The 20,397-nt window shown below is 36.9% G+C and overlaps 1 protein-coding gene across 1 annotated transcript; it reads right to left on the reverse strand.

Moving 5' to 3' along the window:
- Positions 1-2,306: 2,306 nt before the first annotated feature.
- On the reverse strand, positions 2,307-5,879 carry LOC129760217 (uncharacterized). Its single transcript, XM_055757823.1, has 2 exons — positions 5,285-5,879; positions 2,307-2,392 (listed from the first exon to the last, which is right to left on the reverse strand). Exons 1-2 carry the CDS (start codon positions 5,877-5,879, stop codon positions 2,307-2,309), a joined length of 681 nt encoding a protein of 226 aa, XP_055613798.1.
- Between the last annotated feature and the right edge of the window lie 14,518 nt (positions 5,880-20,397).

Below are 20,397 nucleotides of genomic sequence, written 5' to 3' on the forward strand. Positions count from 1 at the left end.
AGAGGCTGCCCCGGGACACTGAAAGAAAAGTAGTGGCAGAGAAAACTGGGAACTCTGACTAACCGGAATCAAGTGCACCGGGGGCCAAGATTATGATGGAATGCGAAAAGCGGAAGCTCAAGTGTGAAATAATGTAATTAATATATTTCTGAGGAGATGTTATTTTATAATTTATCATCAACTCTCGGCAAATGCGAATCGCGCGCGAGCTATCCTCGGATGGGAGCTGCAGCTGGGGCCTCTGAATGATGGAGGATGCGATAAGAAATTAGTCTAATTCAATGAGGTGTGTCTTCCAGCCAGCGAGCAGCTGAACTGTGAACGGGTAATGGAAAGAGCGATGCAATTCGACTGGCAGCTAGGATTAAGTTTTGAATATAACTTTTTGCGATGAGAGCTTGTTCTAGTTCTGTTCGTGGCATAGTTCAACAAGTTTTGGTTAAGAGAAACTTGGTGATCATACATATTTTCATTCGTGAAATTTGGTTTTTTTTTGCTTATTCATGAAGGAAAATTAATCCTTTGGAGTGTCTATTACAAATGTTATTTTCTTGGAAATCCGGTTTTTGACGGTCGCCATGAACTGAATCTGTTCATGAAATAGTAAAAAAATCATTTATTTTCAAAGTTCTTTTTGTATCCTTTAAAAGCGTGTGGTTTTACTTCTCTGATCCCATAATTTCTCCAAATCTCCGAACTCCAAAGATCAAAAAGATAAAACATCATAATTCTCTTTATTTTACGTGCAGTCATGGCCCCACCTTTCCTCTATCAATTCATTGCATTCCAAATAACTACGGGTACACAACCAACTCTTCTGTTGGGTGTTCCTGTGCGAATTTATTAAATTAAACTTCCGAATCATCACCTCCAAGCAACTATCCCACCGGAATATCAAATTCCCATCCGAGTTGGGCGGAACGAAACGAAAGCGTAGTTGCTACGACATTCGGCACGTACTGCTCATTTCAGCGAAACACCGAAAGTTGATTATCTTCACCTGGGTTTTCACCTCCGGATTCGGCTGAAACGTCCGCCGTTGTCGCAACCACACTTTACTATTTTGTGGATCATCCTGCGTTCGATTTTTTTATATAGGACCAATAATGTTTATCGGTACCTATTAAATGGTTCCTGGAATCGTGTTTGGTGGAGTTTAAGTGGCAAACACATGCCTTCTTCAGGTTTGATAAAGTTTATTTTTTCATTTCTGGTTGGAGCAAGCCTTTTTTGGAAATAATTTTACCACTTTCTTTGAACTACGCATTCCGAATATTGATTTTAACACTGTTTGATGATTCGAATATTTAGCCGAATATTACGTTCTATACTTCAGTAACTACTGACCCGATTTTTACAAACTTGATATCGTTGAAATTCTCACAATCTCAAAATAAATTTTCATACAAAACTTTCTCGTCAAACATCAATATTTTGAGGTAAATTTAATAAAGTAGAGTCAACTAGTGCAGCTTCAACCAATTCTAGGCCATTTTTGCCTCTCCAGATTAGGAAAAGGTGTTTTTTTTTATTTAGTTGTAGTTTTTGATAGCAATAGTTTACGTTTGTGAGAAATATGTTTCATAAATTCCATCAGGTTCCTGGGCTTAGCTGCGGGCCTTACGAGCCCGTGACTACAAAAAATTTTGGCAAACGAATAATGAACAAGGAATTTCGAATGGGAATCGGCAAAGACCCCACCCCTCTCTCAAAGATATATGAAAAAAACATTTCCTATTCATGAAGTCTTATCTTTACTCCCATGGTAATTTTTCCATTAAGTGTTAGTTTTCGTTGAATTTGATTACATTACTACAGTCTGCATAGGGTTCGGCTTGTTCAACGGGTTAAATGATGCATAATCAGCACTCAGCAGTCTAATATATTTTCTTGTAAATGAGGAAGGCTGTCAAAATTTCGCTGAAATAAACTCGTGTGACCAGAATATTTAAACCAAAATATTCAACCCCTTACACTGATATGACACTCAATCAGCTTATCTCCATCAAAGAGTAGGTGATATCATAAACATTCACTCCATGCATCATTCAGCCTCAGACCGACTCATATTATAAACCTTGGCGCCAATCATGAAATCTGCGTCGCCGTTTGCTCGTCAACCTACTAGCAAATACTCAATTTAGCTAGACCTTTTCCGCCTCCTCCTGCCTTCATCCATGGGGATACAGATTCAGATATATTCCCACACATCAATTTTCCATGGACCGAAGCCCGGGAGCGTTCGTTCATCAAGTGCCGAATTATGCTAATATTGTTGACGCTGATCTTTGTTGGACTGATTCTCCCTAAACATAGATACCTACTTCGCGACTGAAGAATAATTCGTCCTCGTCGTCGCCAGCATCCGATTGTTGTCTGAGTGTGTTGTTTCCTTTGTTCACAGTTATGGGGGTAAATTTGTTTGTTTTTCTTCGGAAATGATGGAAAACATTCAAAGGGTTTTGGAAGACATGTTTAGTAGAGTGGCAATCGATGTATGGCAAAAATGACAAAAATGACAAAAATGACAAAAATGACAAAAATGACAAAAATGACAAAAATGACAAAAATGACAAAAATGACAAAAATGACAAAAATGACAAAAATGACAAAAATGACAAAAATGACAAAAATGACAAAAATGACAAAAATGACAAAAATGACAAAAATGACAAAAATGACAAAAATGACAAAAATGACAAAAATGACAAAAATGACAAAAATGACAAAAATGACAAAAATGACAAAAATGACAAAAATGACAAAAATGACAAAAATGACAAAAATGACAAAAATGACAAAAATGACAAAAATGACAAAAATGACAAAAATGACAAAAATGACAAAAATGACAAAAATGACAAAAATGACAAAAATGACAAAAATGACAAAAATGACAAAAATGACAAAAATGACAAAAATGACAAAAATGACAAAAATGCCAAAAATGACAAAAAATACAAAAAATTACAAAAATGACAAAAATGACAATAATGACAATAATGACAAAAAAAAACAAAAAAGACAAAAATGACAAAAATGACAAAAATGACAAACATGACAAAAATGACAAGAATCACAAAAATGACAAAAATGACGAAAATGACAAAAATTACAAAAATGACAAAAATGACAAAAATGACAAAAATGACAAAAATGACAAAAATGACAAAAATGACAAAAATGACAAAAATGACAAAAATGACAAAAATGACAAAAATGACAAAAATGACAAAAATGACAAAAATGACAAAAATGACAAAAATGACAAAAATGACAAAAATGACAAAAATGACAAAAATGACAATAATGACAAAAAAAACAAAAAAGACAAAAATGACAAAAATGACAAAAATGACAAACATGACAAAAATGACAAGAATCACAAAAATGACAAAAATGACAAAAATGACAAAAATAACAAAAATGACAAAAATAACAAAAAAAAATTAAATTTAAATTTTTTTAAGTTAAAAAAAACTACAAAAATTACAAAAATCACAATAATGACAAAAAAGTTAAAATGACAAAAATAAGTTTACAGTTATAGTTGCCTTATTTGAAGTTTTATTGGAGTTAGACTTTGACGAGAAGATATATTTGAAATATAACACAATATTTGGTAAGAATATCAAACCGAAATTTGTTTCGGAATAGTATAACTAACTTTGACGAGAAGCAATACTGTTATATCAATTGAAAATAACAAGAGAAATAACTTTGATTCAATCAGAAATCAACCATGAACCATTTTAGTTCAACCTCTGAGACTATCTTCAGAGTCTTGTGAGATGCTTTTGAAAATCTTTTGAAACCCTATCAATATTATTTTAAGATTCATTCGATACACTTTGTAGACTATTTCCCAGAAGAACCATGATCCGAGACTCATTTTGAACTATTCAAAGACTTTTTTGGACTTTTTAAGACTCTCTGAGAGAATTTTGACACTCTCTTTAGCGCCTTTAGACTCTATTGAGATTGTTCTTGAGGTATTTAAATATTTTAAAAGATACTTTTGTGACTCTTTGAAGATCTTTTCAAAGTGGTTTGAGATTTGTGTCATTGCTATGAGGCTCTTTCCAAACTTTTCTGTGCTATTAAAACTCTTTAAATGTTCTGATTTAATTTGTTCTGACGCTATTTTAAGACTTTTCTGAAACTTTTTTTTTTGAAATTTTTGAGGCTCTATTGGCTTTTGATGTTATAGACTCTTTTGATGTTATACTGAAACTTTTTTCATACTGTTTAGAGACATTTTCGGAGACTTCCTCAACACATTAAGGACCGCAAAGAAATCTAAGCCCGAAAACACCAAAGTTTGACATTTTCTCTTTCAGGAACCTGGACCAAATTCTACAAATTTAGTGACTTGAGTTATCTAAAGTGTCGTTTACAATTTTTACAATCAAGTTTTTATATAAACCTTCAAGGAATATTTAAATAAGGTAGTGCCGAGAGCCGTATTGGATTCTTTTTGGGACGTCACAGAAACTATTGTATCGAAAATTTATATGAGAATGGTAGGAATTTCAACTTGAAACACGTTTAAAACGAAAATGAATTTCAATTTCATTTTGATTGTGTTGTAAGGCCTCTATTTGATTATGTTATGAAGAAATGGTTATGAAAAAATGGTCCATCAAAAATTACACAAATAACACACGACGTATTACAGGACACGACACTTAACGTTTTTACTAACGGAAAAAGGAATTAAATTTACCTTTTTTGTCGACCGGTTTCGAGCTCGATGTTGCCCATCTACAGGACGATGTCCGACTGACTAGATGAAGGAAAAACACTAATACATGTTCATACTATCCAATAGTATTCGTCGAAGGGTGGTCGGTTTGTTGAAAATTCGGTTTGAGCAGGTTGAAAAGCGGTGATATGATTGGAGCGTCATCCTCGTTCATAAGTGGCCTTTCCGATGTGGTGATAAACATGGATTCCCATGCGTTTAAATGTGACGCTTTGCGTACACATTTTTTGAACTTGACCTTATTCCAATTTATACGGTGATCAAATTCTGACGCGTGGGCAGCTACACTGGATTCGTTGCTCCTGCTGTTATCTACTGCGTTTTTGTGCTCTTTAATTCTGGCTCTAAATTTCCGTCTGGTTTGACCAATATAGATGGCCGGGCAGTTTTCACATGGAATCTCATAAATTCCAGATCTCTCTTCCGGTGGCACTTTATCTTTTAGAGAAACCAGTCGATCTTTCAAAGTGTTAGAACTTTTGTAAGCCACCTTCAGACCATGTTTGGAGAGAATCTTACGGATACTATTTGTCAGTGGAGGGTGGTACGGCAGGCTGACTCTTTGGGATTCATCCCTTTCTGGTTTGAATGTGGTTGCGTTGCTACGGAGCTTTTTCCTTTCATGTTTCCGGAGGATTTTGCTGATAAACTCTTTATCGTACCCGTTCAATTCACCAGCCAGCAAAATTTTTTGCTTTTCTTGTTCAAACTCGTGGCTCTCCATTGGTATGTTGAACAGACGGTGGGCCATCGAATGAAAAGCGGCTTGCTTTTGCGCACCAAAGTGGTTTGAATCAACCGTAATGTAGCGATCTGTTGACGTGGGTTTACGATAAATTCCGAATTTTACTGTATTGTCTTCTTTTCTAGAAATTAACAGATCAAGGAAAGGAAGTTTCCCATCAACTTCTTTTTCGACGGTGAATTTGATCGAGCTATGCTGGTTGTTCAAAATCTCAAGCGTCTGCGAGAGATACCGTTCCTTGACAGTGGCGAAGATATCATCAACATAACGCCACCAAACTCGAGGGAAAAGTTTCTCCCGTTTTTCGAGATCTGTTTCGAAGTCACTCATGAAAAGTTCAGCCAGTAGGGGAGATAATTTACTTCCCATGCTGAGGCCGAAGGTTTGTTTGTAGAACTTACCCCGAAACAAGAAGTAATTCTGGTTCATACAAAGTTTCGCCCATTCATCCTACACACAAAAACTAATTAGGCCGTTTTGTCACACACGGTCAACTCAGTTACGCCTTTTGGCTCTACAGGAATAGAAAAATTCACTCCATTTTGAATAGGCGTAACTTCACGTTCCAACGAAAATGCATGAACAGGAAGTTTCGACCAATTGAATTTTATCAATTTTTTGAAAGTTTTAAGTAATTTTAAGATGAAACCGCGTTTGATAGGTAAAGTGCAACCGTGTGCATCCGGATTGACCGTTAACTCGATTTGTTTACATTTGGCAGTTTCGCCCTTTTTAAATGTTACGCTAGAATTGTGTACTCATTTATTCAAATTTGAAGACATCATCTATGAAACTGAATAATTTAAATGATATTTCAACATGGGTGCGCGGAATATTTTTTATATGTTGATTATCCACCATGGGTGCACAGATACACCGCAGTTTCTGCCCAAGTATGTATTCACATGCATTCTTAGATTATTAGGTTCAACAAATTTCCAATGGAAGTTCACTTACAGTTATTCCGGCACCCGCGTATATACCTGGCCAGCTGGCAGCTGATTGAACATTCTTATTGATCATTCTTATTATAAGAGGAAACACATCTTACCTGTCGGCAACTTATGGAGTTTGAACCCAAGTGTTTTCTTGCCGATACCGGAAATCAAACCCAGTACGCCTGGCATACCTAGACCAGACTCGTGTCAGCCTATCTGATAGACCACATCGGCGCTAAGATATTTCAACATGGGTGCACGGATTGGCGGTTAATTTGCCGTTGAAAATTATATAGAAATAAATAGTTTTCAACCTGCTTCAGGACACAAAATATTTTTGAGTTAGATATGATAGGTATTTGAAATGCAATATGCTTGCTCGAGTGCGGTCGCGTTTATTTTCCACGGTCGCGTTTTGCTTCGTTATTCCTCGAAAATGATTTTTCCTTTAGAGGAATGAAAAGTTCCTCAAGAAAGGCGGGCGAATATTATTATTTTTTCCGCGATGCTCGTTGTTCTAGTAGTGAAAAATACTATGAAGATTAAGTCTTTCAAAATGAAAAGAGGAAACGGGAAGATGAAAATGCGAAAAATTAGAAAAGTTGAGAATTGAAATTTTTACAAATGGCCATCATTATTTTTTCGATATGGATTTTTGGTAGAAGAGATCTAAATGTATGTGTTCCTGCTGGTCGTGATGATGTTAGTGCTAATTAAAACTAGAGAACTTGAATCGGATGAGCAACAAACAGTTTAAATAGTATTTTGTCCAAATATGGTTGGTGCTTGAGGGAGGATGGTGGGGGTATTTTCATTGTGTACGTGCTTATGCTGGTGACGAGTGAGTTGGGATAACTGAATTTTAAAAATTCATGTCTTTTGCTGGGCTTTTAAGTGTAGAAATTTTCGAAGCTTTATTGGCGTGGTTTCCGGAATGATTTGAGTTTGAGTGAAAAATTTGCAACAAAGTTCATTGGAGTGAAAAAGAAAAGGCTGCACTGACTGAGCAAAGCTACGTGACAAATTGGCTAATTTGATTGAAAAAGATAGCGAGTGATATTAACTGAAGAAATGCTGATAAAATTGGCAGAATAGAAAAAATGAGGAAATGTGATCTTGATTGGTTCATGGCGAATGGTTGCTGTTGGCTGACCTGCTGAAAAAATTGCATGATATTTAGCTTTTCTCGGCTTGCTTCGATAGTAGGATTTGCCGAATATGAATGAGGATCTGATAGTAAAGCTAAGTATTAATTTACTTTATCTTATTAAATGTAGCTTCTGGATATTCGCTAACGGGTGATTATGCGTTTAAATTTTTCGCAAAAAAAAATCTTTCGAGCTCTCAACAGACCTCGGAAGGTTTTATGTTCTTCTAATATTTTCTGTCTCTCTTTTTTATTTTCAAGAGCGAGTAAAGGCGCTTTATCCTTGGTCGATGACCTGAAATGATTGTACACTGAAATCCAAAACAGCTCAACGATCAAAAATTGAACTTAGAATTTCAGATTTCTTTTATTCATAAAATCTAAATCTTCAAAATGCTTTCTATTCTTGGGTTTTGTGATTTCTTTGTACAAAATAAATCATTTCCAGCCTTCGAAGAATGGTCATATTTATTGGTTTCTTCATCAAGGAGCATTTTTCTTAGCATGCTTCCAACGATACTGCCCATTTGAAACGTATGGTACTGGTGGTCCACGTTTCTTCTGTTCCTGTGTTCCAGATGTCTCTGCGTTCTCTGCTCCATGGTAGGCCCAACCATTTTGTGTTTTTGATCATTTTAATATTTTTATGTTAAATTAATTAAAAACATGAACAAAGACAAGAAGAACAATGACTCATTCATTGTTCTTTGGGACTCAGACATAAGTTCTGGCTATGGAAGTAAGATTAGTGATTAGTGATCAGTGATAGGTATTTGAAATGCAATATTGATCAATCAAAAAACTTTTAAGGAAAAACAAATCAACGAGTACATTTGACAATGTTGATTCATTATTTTTATTTTCTCTGTTTTCCGTCGCATAACTTGATGCATATAATTCCTAAAATTCACTCGGTCCATGGTAACCGTTTTCCAATTTGGATGTTGATCAGATCTTATCAGATAAATATTCGATTGCAAAAACCTGTTTTTTAATAATAAATAAATTAATAAATAAATTTATTATTTCAAGATATAATTAAAATATTTTTTTTCCAGAAATGAAAAAACGGAACTTAAAATAAAAATCGTTATTTAAATCATTATGTCTCAACATGAAAGACATCGTTTCGACTTTGGTTTAGTTAAGATTTGTAAAAGTGCTTTTTAAAAATTTGATAAAAGTCCAATATTTGATTAAAACGCGGTGAATCCGTGCATTCATAGCGAAAAAACCATGTATTTAACACAATTTTTCATTTGAATCTATAAAAGTCTTTATTCTTTAACTTTAGCATGCAAATAAATTGATTTTGGATGAATGGCGGTGAATCCGTGCACCCATGGTAAATTGATCTACTTATAGAAAAAGTATGCTTCAAAACTTACAATATCAGATATAATTTATAGGCAACGTGTTGAAAAATTTCAGAGGGGTGGATGCTAGAAAATATCTACTGAAACAAAATTGAAGTAAAACCGTGCACCCATGTTCAATATCTATAGCCATCTAACATAATTTTATTATTAAATTTATAATGTGTTTTAATTTTTTGATAATTATTTGAAATATTCATTTTATGACATACACGCATTCGTCAACTATGCGAAAATGAGGTGATTCCGTGCACCCATGGTGAAAAAATATTTCCATTTTATAACAAAAATGATATCGAATAAATATCAAAATAATTTCAAAAGAAAAAAGTTAAAAATATTATGATATAAAAAATTTTCCCTTTACCAGTCATTTTGACTGGTCGCGGTCCGAATAGGTATATTCAATTTGCCGATCCTTCTAGTGTTAAATAAAGTTTAGTTCTTTCAGAATATCTTTTGTTTTTAGCTCGTTTACTTGTAATCGAACAATCAAAATTTTGACAGCATTTTGCTGCCTGTGAAAAGTACTATCCGACCTATTTTTTTTAATTTATATTTTACGCGTTTTCGAGATATTTACGATGCAAGAGAAAAAGTAAAAAAATAATTTTGCACAGTTTCCTAAAGAATCCATCATTACCCAATTGATAGCTGACAAAACCGTTAATTTTCCAATGAATTACTGTCTGTGAGTGGTGGAAAAGTATGCAAATACTGTCGAAAATAACCACAAAGTTCAAATCAAGCATTGGAGTGAAATACATGATCGGCAACTACGATTAAGGGGAAGTCAAGGCTCATAATTCACATTCCGACTTACATCATTAGTTAGAAAAAAGGCTTAACACTTTTATGTTTTAAAATGACAAAGTTTTAAAAATTTTTCTCAGGGTTGCGAAAATATATAACGTTCAATTTTAAAATATTTCCATCGAATTTCAAATTTACTAGTACAGCTTAAAAATTTAGACTCAGTATTTAGTATGTATTTCCTTTGATGTGTTCGAATTCAGAATTTAGAAACGAAACGTGGATTTGTAGTTTCATTTATAATCGAAATAATGGTTCCATATATTGTTACTATTTCGATTTAGAATTTCAATTGAGAAGGCTTCTGGCTTTGAACCCTTTAGATTTATTTCCGGTAATTAGGTTTAGTTTTAATTCAACTTTTTCTCATGATCGAAATATTTAATATGTCTCTCCTCATCACGGATTTAGTTTGAGTGCCTTGATTGCTGTCAAGTTGAGACAAACAAAATGGCATTTTGTTATCTGTTGTGGATCAGCATTTTATACTTATTTTCATATCCCACTTACTAAAAATTAACATTTTATTATTCTTGATTCTAGAATAATTCAATTGAAAGGAAATTTCCATTTCATATTTCTACATTAATAAATCCACCTACTGTAGGATAGATATGAGATAATGGAAAATATAAAAACCAAATAATTTATGTTAGAAGAAAAGAACCTAATTTAATAATTCAGAATTTCTCAACACGCACTATTGATTGACAGACAAATGAACAACATGCGGAATTAGAGAAAATCTGGCTACTTTGATTGAAAAATATGTTCATTGCGTTCATTGTTGCGCGGTAACTTTTACCTATAAATAGAACGGCACTTGTGCAAATCGGGTCATTCTTAAAACGAATTTTGGACAGTAACATCACTCCAAGGAAACGGGAGAAGGCAACCACGAGAAGACGGCCAACGACCAGGACCAGGAAATCCCTCAGATTACGACAATGGCGCAGTCGGCAGCCGCTACGAATCTACCATCCGATAGGTTTCTAACTAGAAGACTTGAAAAAAGTCTTTTAGGATGAAATCTCAACCTTAAAAAAAAAGAGTTTGAATCTTTTCTCGGGTTATGTTTTGAACTTTTCAGTTTGAATGGAACACCACCAAAAGTGAATTTCAAAAGTAAAGGCGAAATTTACTTAGTCGGTTTTTGTTCAAATAACTTCGGTAGGAAAGACGAAGTTATTAGCTTGTGGAGTTCTGATGGAAAAGGCAGAAACTCTAGGATGAATCAGGAAAAAGGCTCAATTGTGTCTCCGATGAGAAGGCGGAAGACCAAGATAGAGTTCTGATGGAAAAGGCAGAAACTCTAGGAAGAATCATGAAAATCACATTTATGACTCCGATGATAAGGCGGAAGTCTGCAATAGAGTTCTGATAGAGAAGGCAGAAACTCTTATATTCAATTGAATATATTATTATTAATATTTATTAAAGACCCTTTAACAATTGTCATTCGGGTCAAAATTGAATATATGAAGAGCAGAAAAAGGCTCAATTGTGTCTCCGATGAGAAGGCGGAAGATCAAGATAGAGTTCTGATGGATTAGGCAGAAACTCTAACAAAGAATCGAAAATATAAGAAGTAGAAAGGCTCATTTTTGTCTCCGATAAGAAGGCAGAAGACTAAGATAGAAGTCTAATAGAGAAGGCAGAAACTCTTATATTCAATTGAATATATGAAGAGCAGAAAAAGGCTCAATTGTGTCTCCGATGAGAAGGCGGAAGATCAAGATAGAGTTCTGATGGATTAGGCAGAAACTCTAACAAAGAATCGAAAATATAAGAAGTAGAAAGGCTCATTTTTGTCTCCGATAAGAAGGCAGAAGACTAAGATAGAAGTCTAATGGAGAAGGCTGAACTCTTACATAAAATATAAAATATGAGGGTGCAGAAAGGCACATTTTTGTCCCGTTAAGAAAGCGGAAGATAGAAAGTTGAATTCGAATGAAAAGATTAGAAACTTTATGATGAAAACAAAAAAATTTAGTCTCTCGAAGTATGAGTAAAAATAAAGAAAATGGTTATCTATGTATCCTATGAGGAAACAGAAGACTGTTTCAAAAAAACTAAATGGCCGGAACTATTAAAAAAAAACATTTGTTCATAGATCATTCATGTTTCGATGGGAAGGAAGACGACTGGAAGTAGAATAATTTCCGCTTAAAAAGAATAAAAAAACTGTATAAAATCGCTTATACCATTCTGATAAAAAGTAAATATATTTGCATAAGAAAAATTATGCGAATTATTTAAATTTATGAATCATCATAATTTGACGACACGATACTTGGGAGAGTACAGAAGGGAAGTATTGTAGGATAGATATGAGATAATGGAAAATATAAAAACCAAATAATTTATGTTAGAAGAAAAGAACCTAATTTAATAATTCAGAATTTCTCAACACGCACTATTGATTGACAGACAAATGAACAACATGCGGAATTAGAGAAAATCTGGCTACTTTGATTGAAAAATATGTTCATTGCGTTCATTGTTGCGCGGTAACTTTTACCTACACCCATAGAAGAGGTTGCAAAAATCCAATGCCTTTTTAGCACATCTCTGTGCCGATAATGCTCTGAAATGTGCACTGTGCCGAAGACGGTATGTTTGAAAAACCGTAACTGGCATAAGGACTCGGCTCCCAACCAAAATGATGACCACTACATTCAAGCGAAACAAGAAAAACATTTTATGGGATTTCCTTCCTGTTGGATTATTCATCCCAGAAACAAGAAAATAAAAATTAAAACCACAGCGTTGTAGTGAGAATCGAACTCAAATCATCAATTGTATCGTCTTGCCAGTCCAACATTCTAACCAGTGTACTGTTCGAGCTTCATGCAGGACGAGGTATATTTGTCATAGGCTTTCTGTTACCGATCAATCACAAAAAACGTACAACGGCGGCTTCCCGGCGTTTGGCCTCCTTTCAATGCATTCCTTTGTCTTAAGATGGAAACGAGAAAGGGAACGGGAGTGAAGGAACGGGAAACCCATTGAATGAGAACTGTGCTTTGCTTACTGCCTGCTATTACATACACACGCTACATATACACAGCTGCTAAAGCCGGGCAGCTTGGCCGGTGTTGTTTGCCGGTAAATTGAAGGAATGTTTTTGTTGTTGCTTTTGCTACATACACACGCACAGCTTAGCCGTGTTTGCCGGTTGATTGAATTAGAAGGATGTTTTTGTTGTTGCTTTTGCTACATTCACACGCACAGTGCTCGGTTCGCTGGCTGCCTGGTGTTGGCCGGTATTTATTTCCATCCTTCTTCGGCTTGTGATGCGATGGGGAGGGACGCAAAAACGTTTTTATTTTGTTTCATTCAGACATACGCAATTCGGTTACGCTGGGAGGTTAATGCCGGTGGGCGCAAATCGAATCAGTGCCGGTCGCGTTATCTTCTTGTACCAATGATGCTATGAAATTGACTACACGCCATTGGCACAGAGGCTGAATTTTGGGTGTATAAATAGAACGGCACTTGTGCAAATCGGGTCATTCTTAAAACGAATTTTGGACAGTAACATCACTCCAAGGAAACGGGAGAAGGCAACCACGAGAAGACGGCCAACGACCAGGACCAGGAAATCCCTCAGATTACGACACCTACAACTGTAAATTTTTTGTATTATGATTTATAAAATGCTTAAAACACATTTTCAACTTGCTTATTCAAGATTATCACAGAGAACAAAAGTTTGAGTATCGATACAGACAATTTTTTAAAGATTTTTTTTAAAATCACATGGCAATTCTGCTGATGCCCATCGTTTTTGGGGATGCGTCGTTTCTTCTTTCATTTTAAAGTAAAATAATGTAAACTATATTTAAAAAGCTAGTTTAGTTCGACCCGGTTTACAACAGCGAATTGTATTTATAACCAGAGCAACAAATGTGCACAGGTATGATTTGATAAATTCCTAAAGTCATCCTATCCTAACCTAAAACGCCTGTTCCAGCAACCTCGATTCCACTGAATCGCAGCTAAAGTACCGTAAACTGGGGGAACTTTGATCAGTGGGGTAACTTTGATCAACATGAAGTTTTTGCAGATAATCATCATTAACTAAGTGTAAAGTTAAAATATCTGAAAACTGTTGACTAAGTTTGAAAGCCTATAAATTGAGTTACAAATAAGCTAAATTTTGTTTTTATTAGGAAATTTTTTATATTATTTCAAATGTCAAATCTAGGTTTTTGAAGGCTCACAAACAAACATCTCTTCTGTTCAAATTCAAGCATTTAGGAGCAAATATGTTTTTTAATGTGAAAGTTCAACTTTTTTCTTGGTTCAGGTTTAGTTCAAGTGTTAATTTTATTGTCATTTGATGATAATTTTTGGATATTGAAAAAAAGCGTAATTTTCCATGAAAAAGACCGTAAAGAAAAAAATGGCCAGAAACCCTATCACATGGTTAAGTTTGAAGAAAAAAAGAACATGGGAACAGTGCAAGGACTTAGGAAATTGCATGAAGGTAAAATTTCATTTGTTTTTCAGGCAAAAAAATATTTTTGCTCCTAAATGTATACAGTAACACTGTCCATGTTTTGAGTTAATTTGTTTTTGAAAGAAAACGTTGAAAAATTCAATTGAGTCCAAACAAAAAAATACTGTTATCAATGTTTTGAGCCATATGTTCTAAATGGCATAAAAACAATAAATTTTAAGATGTTGAGATACGTTGAAACCATAGTGATCAAAGTTACCCCGAAACATGAAATCTGGTTTTGTAACAAACATTTAGTTATAGCCACTAATGTCGTTTGAGTATTCTTCTATCAATGATCATGCTTACCTCAGTTAGTGTTTTAAAGATTTTAGGTATTACAAAAAAGCAACCCCTTCCAAAATATTCAAAAATGAATGAAAAAAGTGATCAAAGTTCTCCCAGAATCCGGTACTAACTTATTAATCAGATGTTAAGTAATCTCAACGGTATTTGCTTATTTTAAATTGAAAAATTGAAATTGTCCTAAACTAAAACTAAATTTAACTATTGTTATTTATATTTTATTGCAGGAATTCAGTGTCAAAACTATTTTTTTATTGTTGACTACTCCTTTTGATTTAATATTTAGATTCAGAGCTTCTGAATTAATTAAAATCAGCACTAGAATCCTTGGCACCTGTGTTATTTAGGTTTCTATCATCGAAATTTAAAAAAGATTTTTCTAAAAACCATAACAATATTCTACTTTGAATTTCTAACTCTTCAAAATGCCAAAATTAAATAAGAATAACCAGAACAAGAATAAAACAAAAAGAAATCAGAAGCTAAAATTTTCTAAAATGTTTATTTGACCTGATAAATCTAACAAGTTTGATAATCCATTGTAGAGTTTAAAATTGGACATGGTCATAATGGAACATTGAAATTTTGTAAATTATAATTTTGGCCCATCTAACTCTTTTTGATTAACTACCGCTCTCTATTTATTTTGATTGTTAGGGGTTGAAAAATATAATTGTGCACTTTGAGGTACTCCTAAATCAAGTCCGATTTAGGTAGAATTTTAACAGGTCAGTTTTTTGGGCCATCCAACTTAATTTATATGGTCGACTTTTGAGGTTCGATGTGATGTGATTATTCCTATACAGTAATACCTCGATATAAAGCAACGAAATCATTTGCCACCCTAATGTAAATATATGGATTTATTGAGAGAGAACTCCTCTTTATGATTCTTACAAGGGTTTTTTTATGCTCCTTGGAGCACAATTTGATACGATGACAGTCGTTGTTTGAGGACGACAAATCGAAGAGGAAAAACCAAATGACAAACATTCCGAACGACAACGACGACGCCGACGATTTTACCCAACATGTGATTGAAATCAATTTTTCAATTTAACACATAGCTGAAATTGCTCCCGGTGCAGTCATAAGTTTTCCAGTTTCATTTCCTTTACAGTGTCATGATACGTTCCCCATAATACCTACCTATCTACGATTCTTTCGAATGGTTCCGAAACTAACCCCGAACTGAACTTGCCATTTCCTTGGGAGACGTTCCGGCAAGGCAGCAGGAACTAGGAACACGGGAAAAATAAAAAGTTCGTAAGGAGAGAATTTTACCCCATTTTGCTCGGCCAAATAATCGACCCACTCGGACTGGAACCGAGAAACCAATTGCCATTTAGCTTCCCGTGTCACAGCGTCTCGTCGAGAAGGAAGGAAAGAAATCGCATCCGAATGGCAACCGGCAACTCAACTCAACTCAACCCAAACCCCGAAAACCCGGACCAACCTTTGAAAAAAGCAAAGCTGACATTTGCGACCGCCACAGTCTTCCAACGACGGCTGATTAGAGATGTGTGGTTGGTTGGACCAGAAGCAGCCGGCAGGAAGTTGGTGGGAATTGTTTTATCACCGGCGTGGGAGGAACATACCACATACATACGTATACCGAGAACCGAAAAACCATTGAGCAACATCCAAAACAAAAAAAAATGTGTCTGTCAATAAAATTTAACGATTATGGTGATTCCCGTTGTTCAGTAAACCGAATCATGGCGAGAACATTTTTGGTTTCGGTTTGGATTTCGATGTTTTCCTTGAGTTTACGTCCTCCTCACCCACTTTCGGTCCATTTTCCGGCTTGGCCATTTCAAGCCGCCCACGCTCGTTTCCGAGGCAATGGGGCAGTAGGTACCTACTATACTGTACCGCATCATTAGTGTAAGGAGGTAAATTGCTTTATCCCCGCCCGAAGAGGACGATGGCTCCGTTTTTTGACAAGTAGGTACAGCGGGCGTAGAACGTGTCTAGACAATTTTTTGGTTCGAATTCAACATTAAATTTATTGTTTTTTTTTTCGGCGATGAAATTTTCTGCATACTATTCTATGCCGAACCGGCACTAACAAGCTTTCTCATCGCTGGCATTGGCCTCTCAGCGCAACCGCGCATTGCATATGTCTGTAGGAAACCAAATAAAACATATCCCATATCCCATCACAAGACAAAGCAGAATAGAAACAATCAGCCAGCAAGGATATTGTCGAATGAAGGTCCCAAGAAGGTCGGTTGCGTTCGCTAAGCAATTTCTAACGAACCTTTAAGATGCTTCTAGGTATTTTAAAGGACCTATTTGGAAATTCTTAGCGACATGTCAAATATATCAGTCAATTTTCTGTCATGGTACGTGTTTTGTTTAAATCAGTTTGTTTGTTTATTTTTTCCATTCTGATATTTACAAAGGAATTCGTCGATGGTTAAAATGAATATGTACAATAATTATCCAAATTTCGATCGTAGTTTTTTTTTAGATCCTTTTCATCATCTACAGCTTGCGATTGAGGAGGGTACCATCGCCGTAATGTATAATCTCTTGACTAACCCATTCAATCGTAGCTCATACGCGTTCTCAAATGAAATGAAATTCAAATACTCATTATGACGCAGCGCGTAAAATGTTCAAAATATTCCCTTAAAGGCTGAATAGCATTCTCTTCAGCAACTGAAATTTTCTGGAACTCACCAGTTCAGTTTCGGTTCACCAGGGTTACCTTAACTCAATAAATTAGATTAACTCTATTCTATCACTGAAACCTCCGTTTTCAACCAATTATGGACCTATATATGTCAGTAAATTTGGAAAATGAGTTAGTGAGAGGAGTACTCTCAATACTTGCGATTAGCAAGTTCATCAGCGACCAGCGCAGATGGTACCGCCTGAGTCCGGGGAGGTTCGTGGATCGAGAGGGCTACTCTCGATGCCGTTACGAGCCCCGTTCGGTTAGCAAGTGTGAGCTCACGACCGACGGCCGGGAGGAGTCCCAGGATCCGCAACCGGGATGGTTCAGCGCGAAGGTAGGTAGGTCCACCCTATAACAATTGGGTGGAGTTCGAGGCTGGGGAGTCGAGTTTCAAGAGGGTTACTCTCGATGCCATCACGATCTACGATGCGGTTAGCAGTGTCTGTTCATTTTCGACAGTCGGGAGACTCGGAATCTGCAACCAGGTTTGGTCAGGTTTGAATGCTCTGTGACGGAGGCTTACTGTGGTCGATGCCACATAACGAAAATAAACAAAATAGTAAACATATTGTGGGCAACTTCAACATAGTTCATTGTTCCCCCCATAAAATTAAAGATTTTTTTAGCGACTTACGTATGCTGGTCTTTCGCCACCCACGAAGACTTCTTCGGATGATGCGTCATGCTTCGGGTTGCCAGCAGAGACTCGCGCCGCCTTCACTACGATGTGATTTGTCTCTCCCGGGCTGTGCGACACGTTCGGATGACCTCACCCGTGCCGCACCCAGCGCTCGATGTGTTCGCTGACTGGCTTGCTGACTTCGTTCTTCGTTTGCGCAAACCGATGGGGACGTGTACCCCTTGCGCAATGGCCTCCTTTGTTGCTGTCGCTCTATGTGAAGAACTTGTTGTTTGGTTGATACGGTTCGGATGGACCTCCCCGCAGCACACCGCCCGTTTCCTGGCTCCTCGCCAAAATTTGCGCCACTAGTAAACCGCACCACAGTTCCGGACCGAATCTCCTTATTTCTTCTTCGCTGACCGCTTCGCATCGAACAGTTCTGCCGAACAATGTTTGCAATCTTGCAGCTCGTGACTGCAATAGCACCTTGCTGGTCTCCTGTCATCAGTGCCAAAAGGAATTTTGAGACCAGGCGTAATGCCCGGAACTGCCGCACAATGGGCTGGAAAATCGATGGCCGTGCCCTCCGGTTGGCGGAGAAGACAAATGTGAGCCACTATCCGAGAGGCTCCTCCTTCCGGACGATGATAAATGTTGGCTGGGGCAGTAGTAGAAGCTTGATTTCCAATCCCAGACGAAATAGCCTCTTTCTCCTTCGGCTGTGCCCAAATAATATTCCGAAATCGAACAGGATCGATTATTGATCCGAGACGCCACAAGATGGCGTTCTTGACGGGTGCCAAGATTCCACCAATGTTCCACAAACGCTTGCCAAAATGCTGCGATGACACGACGATAATGACAATGACGGCAATGCTTTCCCCAAATGGGTTACAAATCGTTGCCATATCGCCGCACCAATGAGTATCCACGAGGTGGCGTAAAAGAGTGATATGTAGGATGAAGCAACGAATAAAAAGAAAAAGAAAGGGGTTTTGGGGAGACAAAATCTCTTATCAGGCGCGAGCCAGTTTGGCATTGGTTTTGTTGATACTTACAGTCAGAGCTGACCACTTTTGGAGGATGTCTTTCGCCTTTCTTGGCCCCTTTATCCCTCTGTGGAGGTCGGTTCCTGCCAACCAGCGGATCGACTCTAGAATAGGCAAAGCACTATGACACAAATATCGGTCGTTAAGGCTGTTAGGATGCAGCGCTTACCCGACGATTCCTTGTGTACAATGTCCGTTCCCGTCGTTTCACGGTTTGGGAAGGACAAGTTTTGGCCGACCACTTTGGTGGAATTAATTTGAGGGCAAAGGTTTTTTCCTTGTGTTAGGATCACTTATGTTTTCAGTAATCTGGATCCGCTTACCTCTTCGTGCTCTGGATTGTTGTTTCCTTGTGGACTCGTCCACTCACAGCTTGAAAACAGCCGGCTCTTGGCGACCAACTGGCGGATCAACAGCTACCTCGTTGCGCGTGCCCCGAATCAATTCCCTGTCGACCGGTCGGCGAAATGTACTGGAAAATTTGGAAAAGCGTTAGAATCCTCACTGTGCTTTTTTCTCGTCAGTGTTCCGATGCCGCTTACCTGATGATTTGCAGGGAATATATTTAAATTTTCCGGGTAGCGGCGTTCACCGCAAAATGGCGCACGAACAATTGCACTCGCGAACTCTGCACTTTTGGTGCGGTTTCCGGAAACGCTTTTTGTCGTATTGACAAGTAAACCAATGATGCCAACTTTTCGATGCCAATTCATTATTGACTTTTTCAAGACCAGGTTGCTCCATGGCGGGCAGATTGTTTCGTTATTATTGTTTTCCAGTGTGTTACGGTTTGATGATTGCAAATATGAATTATTTTTTTATTTCGTGTACGCACGCTTTAAATCATTTATGAGGGAATGGGTTTAAAATAAAGAGTGTTTGCTAATGCGCTCATATCGTATCTTAATATAACAGAAAAGATTAAATGTAACAGCTCTAGATGGAGGATTGGCCCAGATCAGAGATTGGAAGAAGCAGTTCGAGAAGGTTACTCTCGAACCTCTTCTTCCAATCGATCCACCTCTTGATTTTAAGGCATTTTAGATGAGTGCTGTCGATCGAAATCTGGTTTATTCTCGGAGCCACCGAGTCCTGTTAACAACAAGAGGATGCTTTTCAGTCAGCATATCATACGAGACAAGAGCGACTACGAGAGTAGGATGATGAAGATGAAGATTATGATCAAGATTTCGTCAATCTGGAACCGGCCTCAGACGTAGTCAGCGAATCAGAAGAGCTATTGTAAGCTACGTGGCTAACGTAGTCGCTGTTATTTATGGAGAGCTTCCTCAGAATATCAGCGAGTTGAAGCGCCGGGACGATTGAGGTTTATGGTTAGAGGTAAACTTAGCCCAGGCCATTGTGTTCTAGACACGAAAGTTCGATGAACGCAATTGTTCAAAAAATTGATCGGTTGTCTATAATACCTGGCGACATCTTCGAGAT

This window comes from Uranotaenia lowii, chromosome 1 (genome assembly GCF_029784155.1).
Source record: "Uranotaenia lowii strain MFRU-FL chromosome 1, ASM2978415v1, whole genome shotgun sequence".
NCBI classification, from domain to species: domain Eukaryota; kingdom Metazoa; phylum Arthropoda; class Insecta; order Diptera; family Culicidae; genus Uranotaenia; species Uranotaenia lowii.

Excerpts from the sequence above, each read along its gene's own strand:
- LOC129760217 (XM_055757823.1), bottom strand. The coding sequence starts at position 5,879 with ATGGGAAGTAAATTATCTCCCCTACTGGCTGAACTTTTCATGAGTGAC. Across the intron at positions 2,393-5,284 it reads TCCACTGACAAATAGTATCC|GAAACAACACACTCAGACAA; the intron begins GTAAGATTCTCT and ends CTGTGAACAAAG.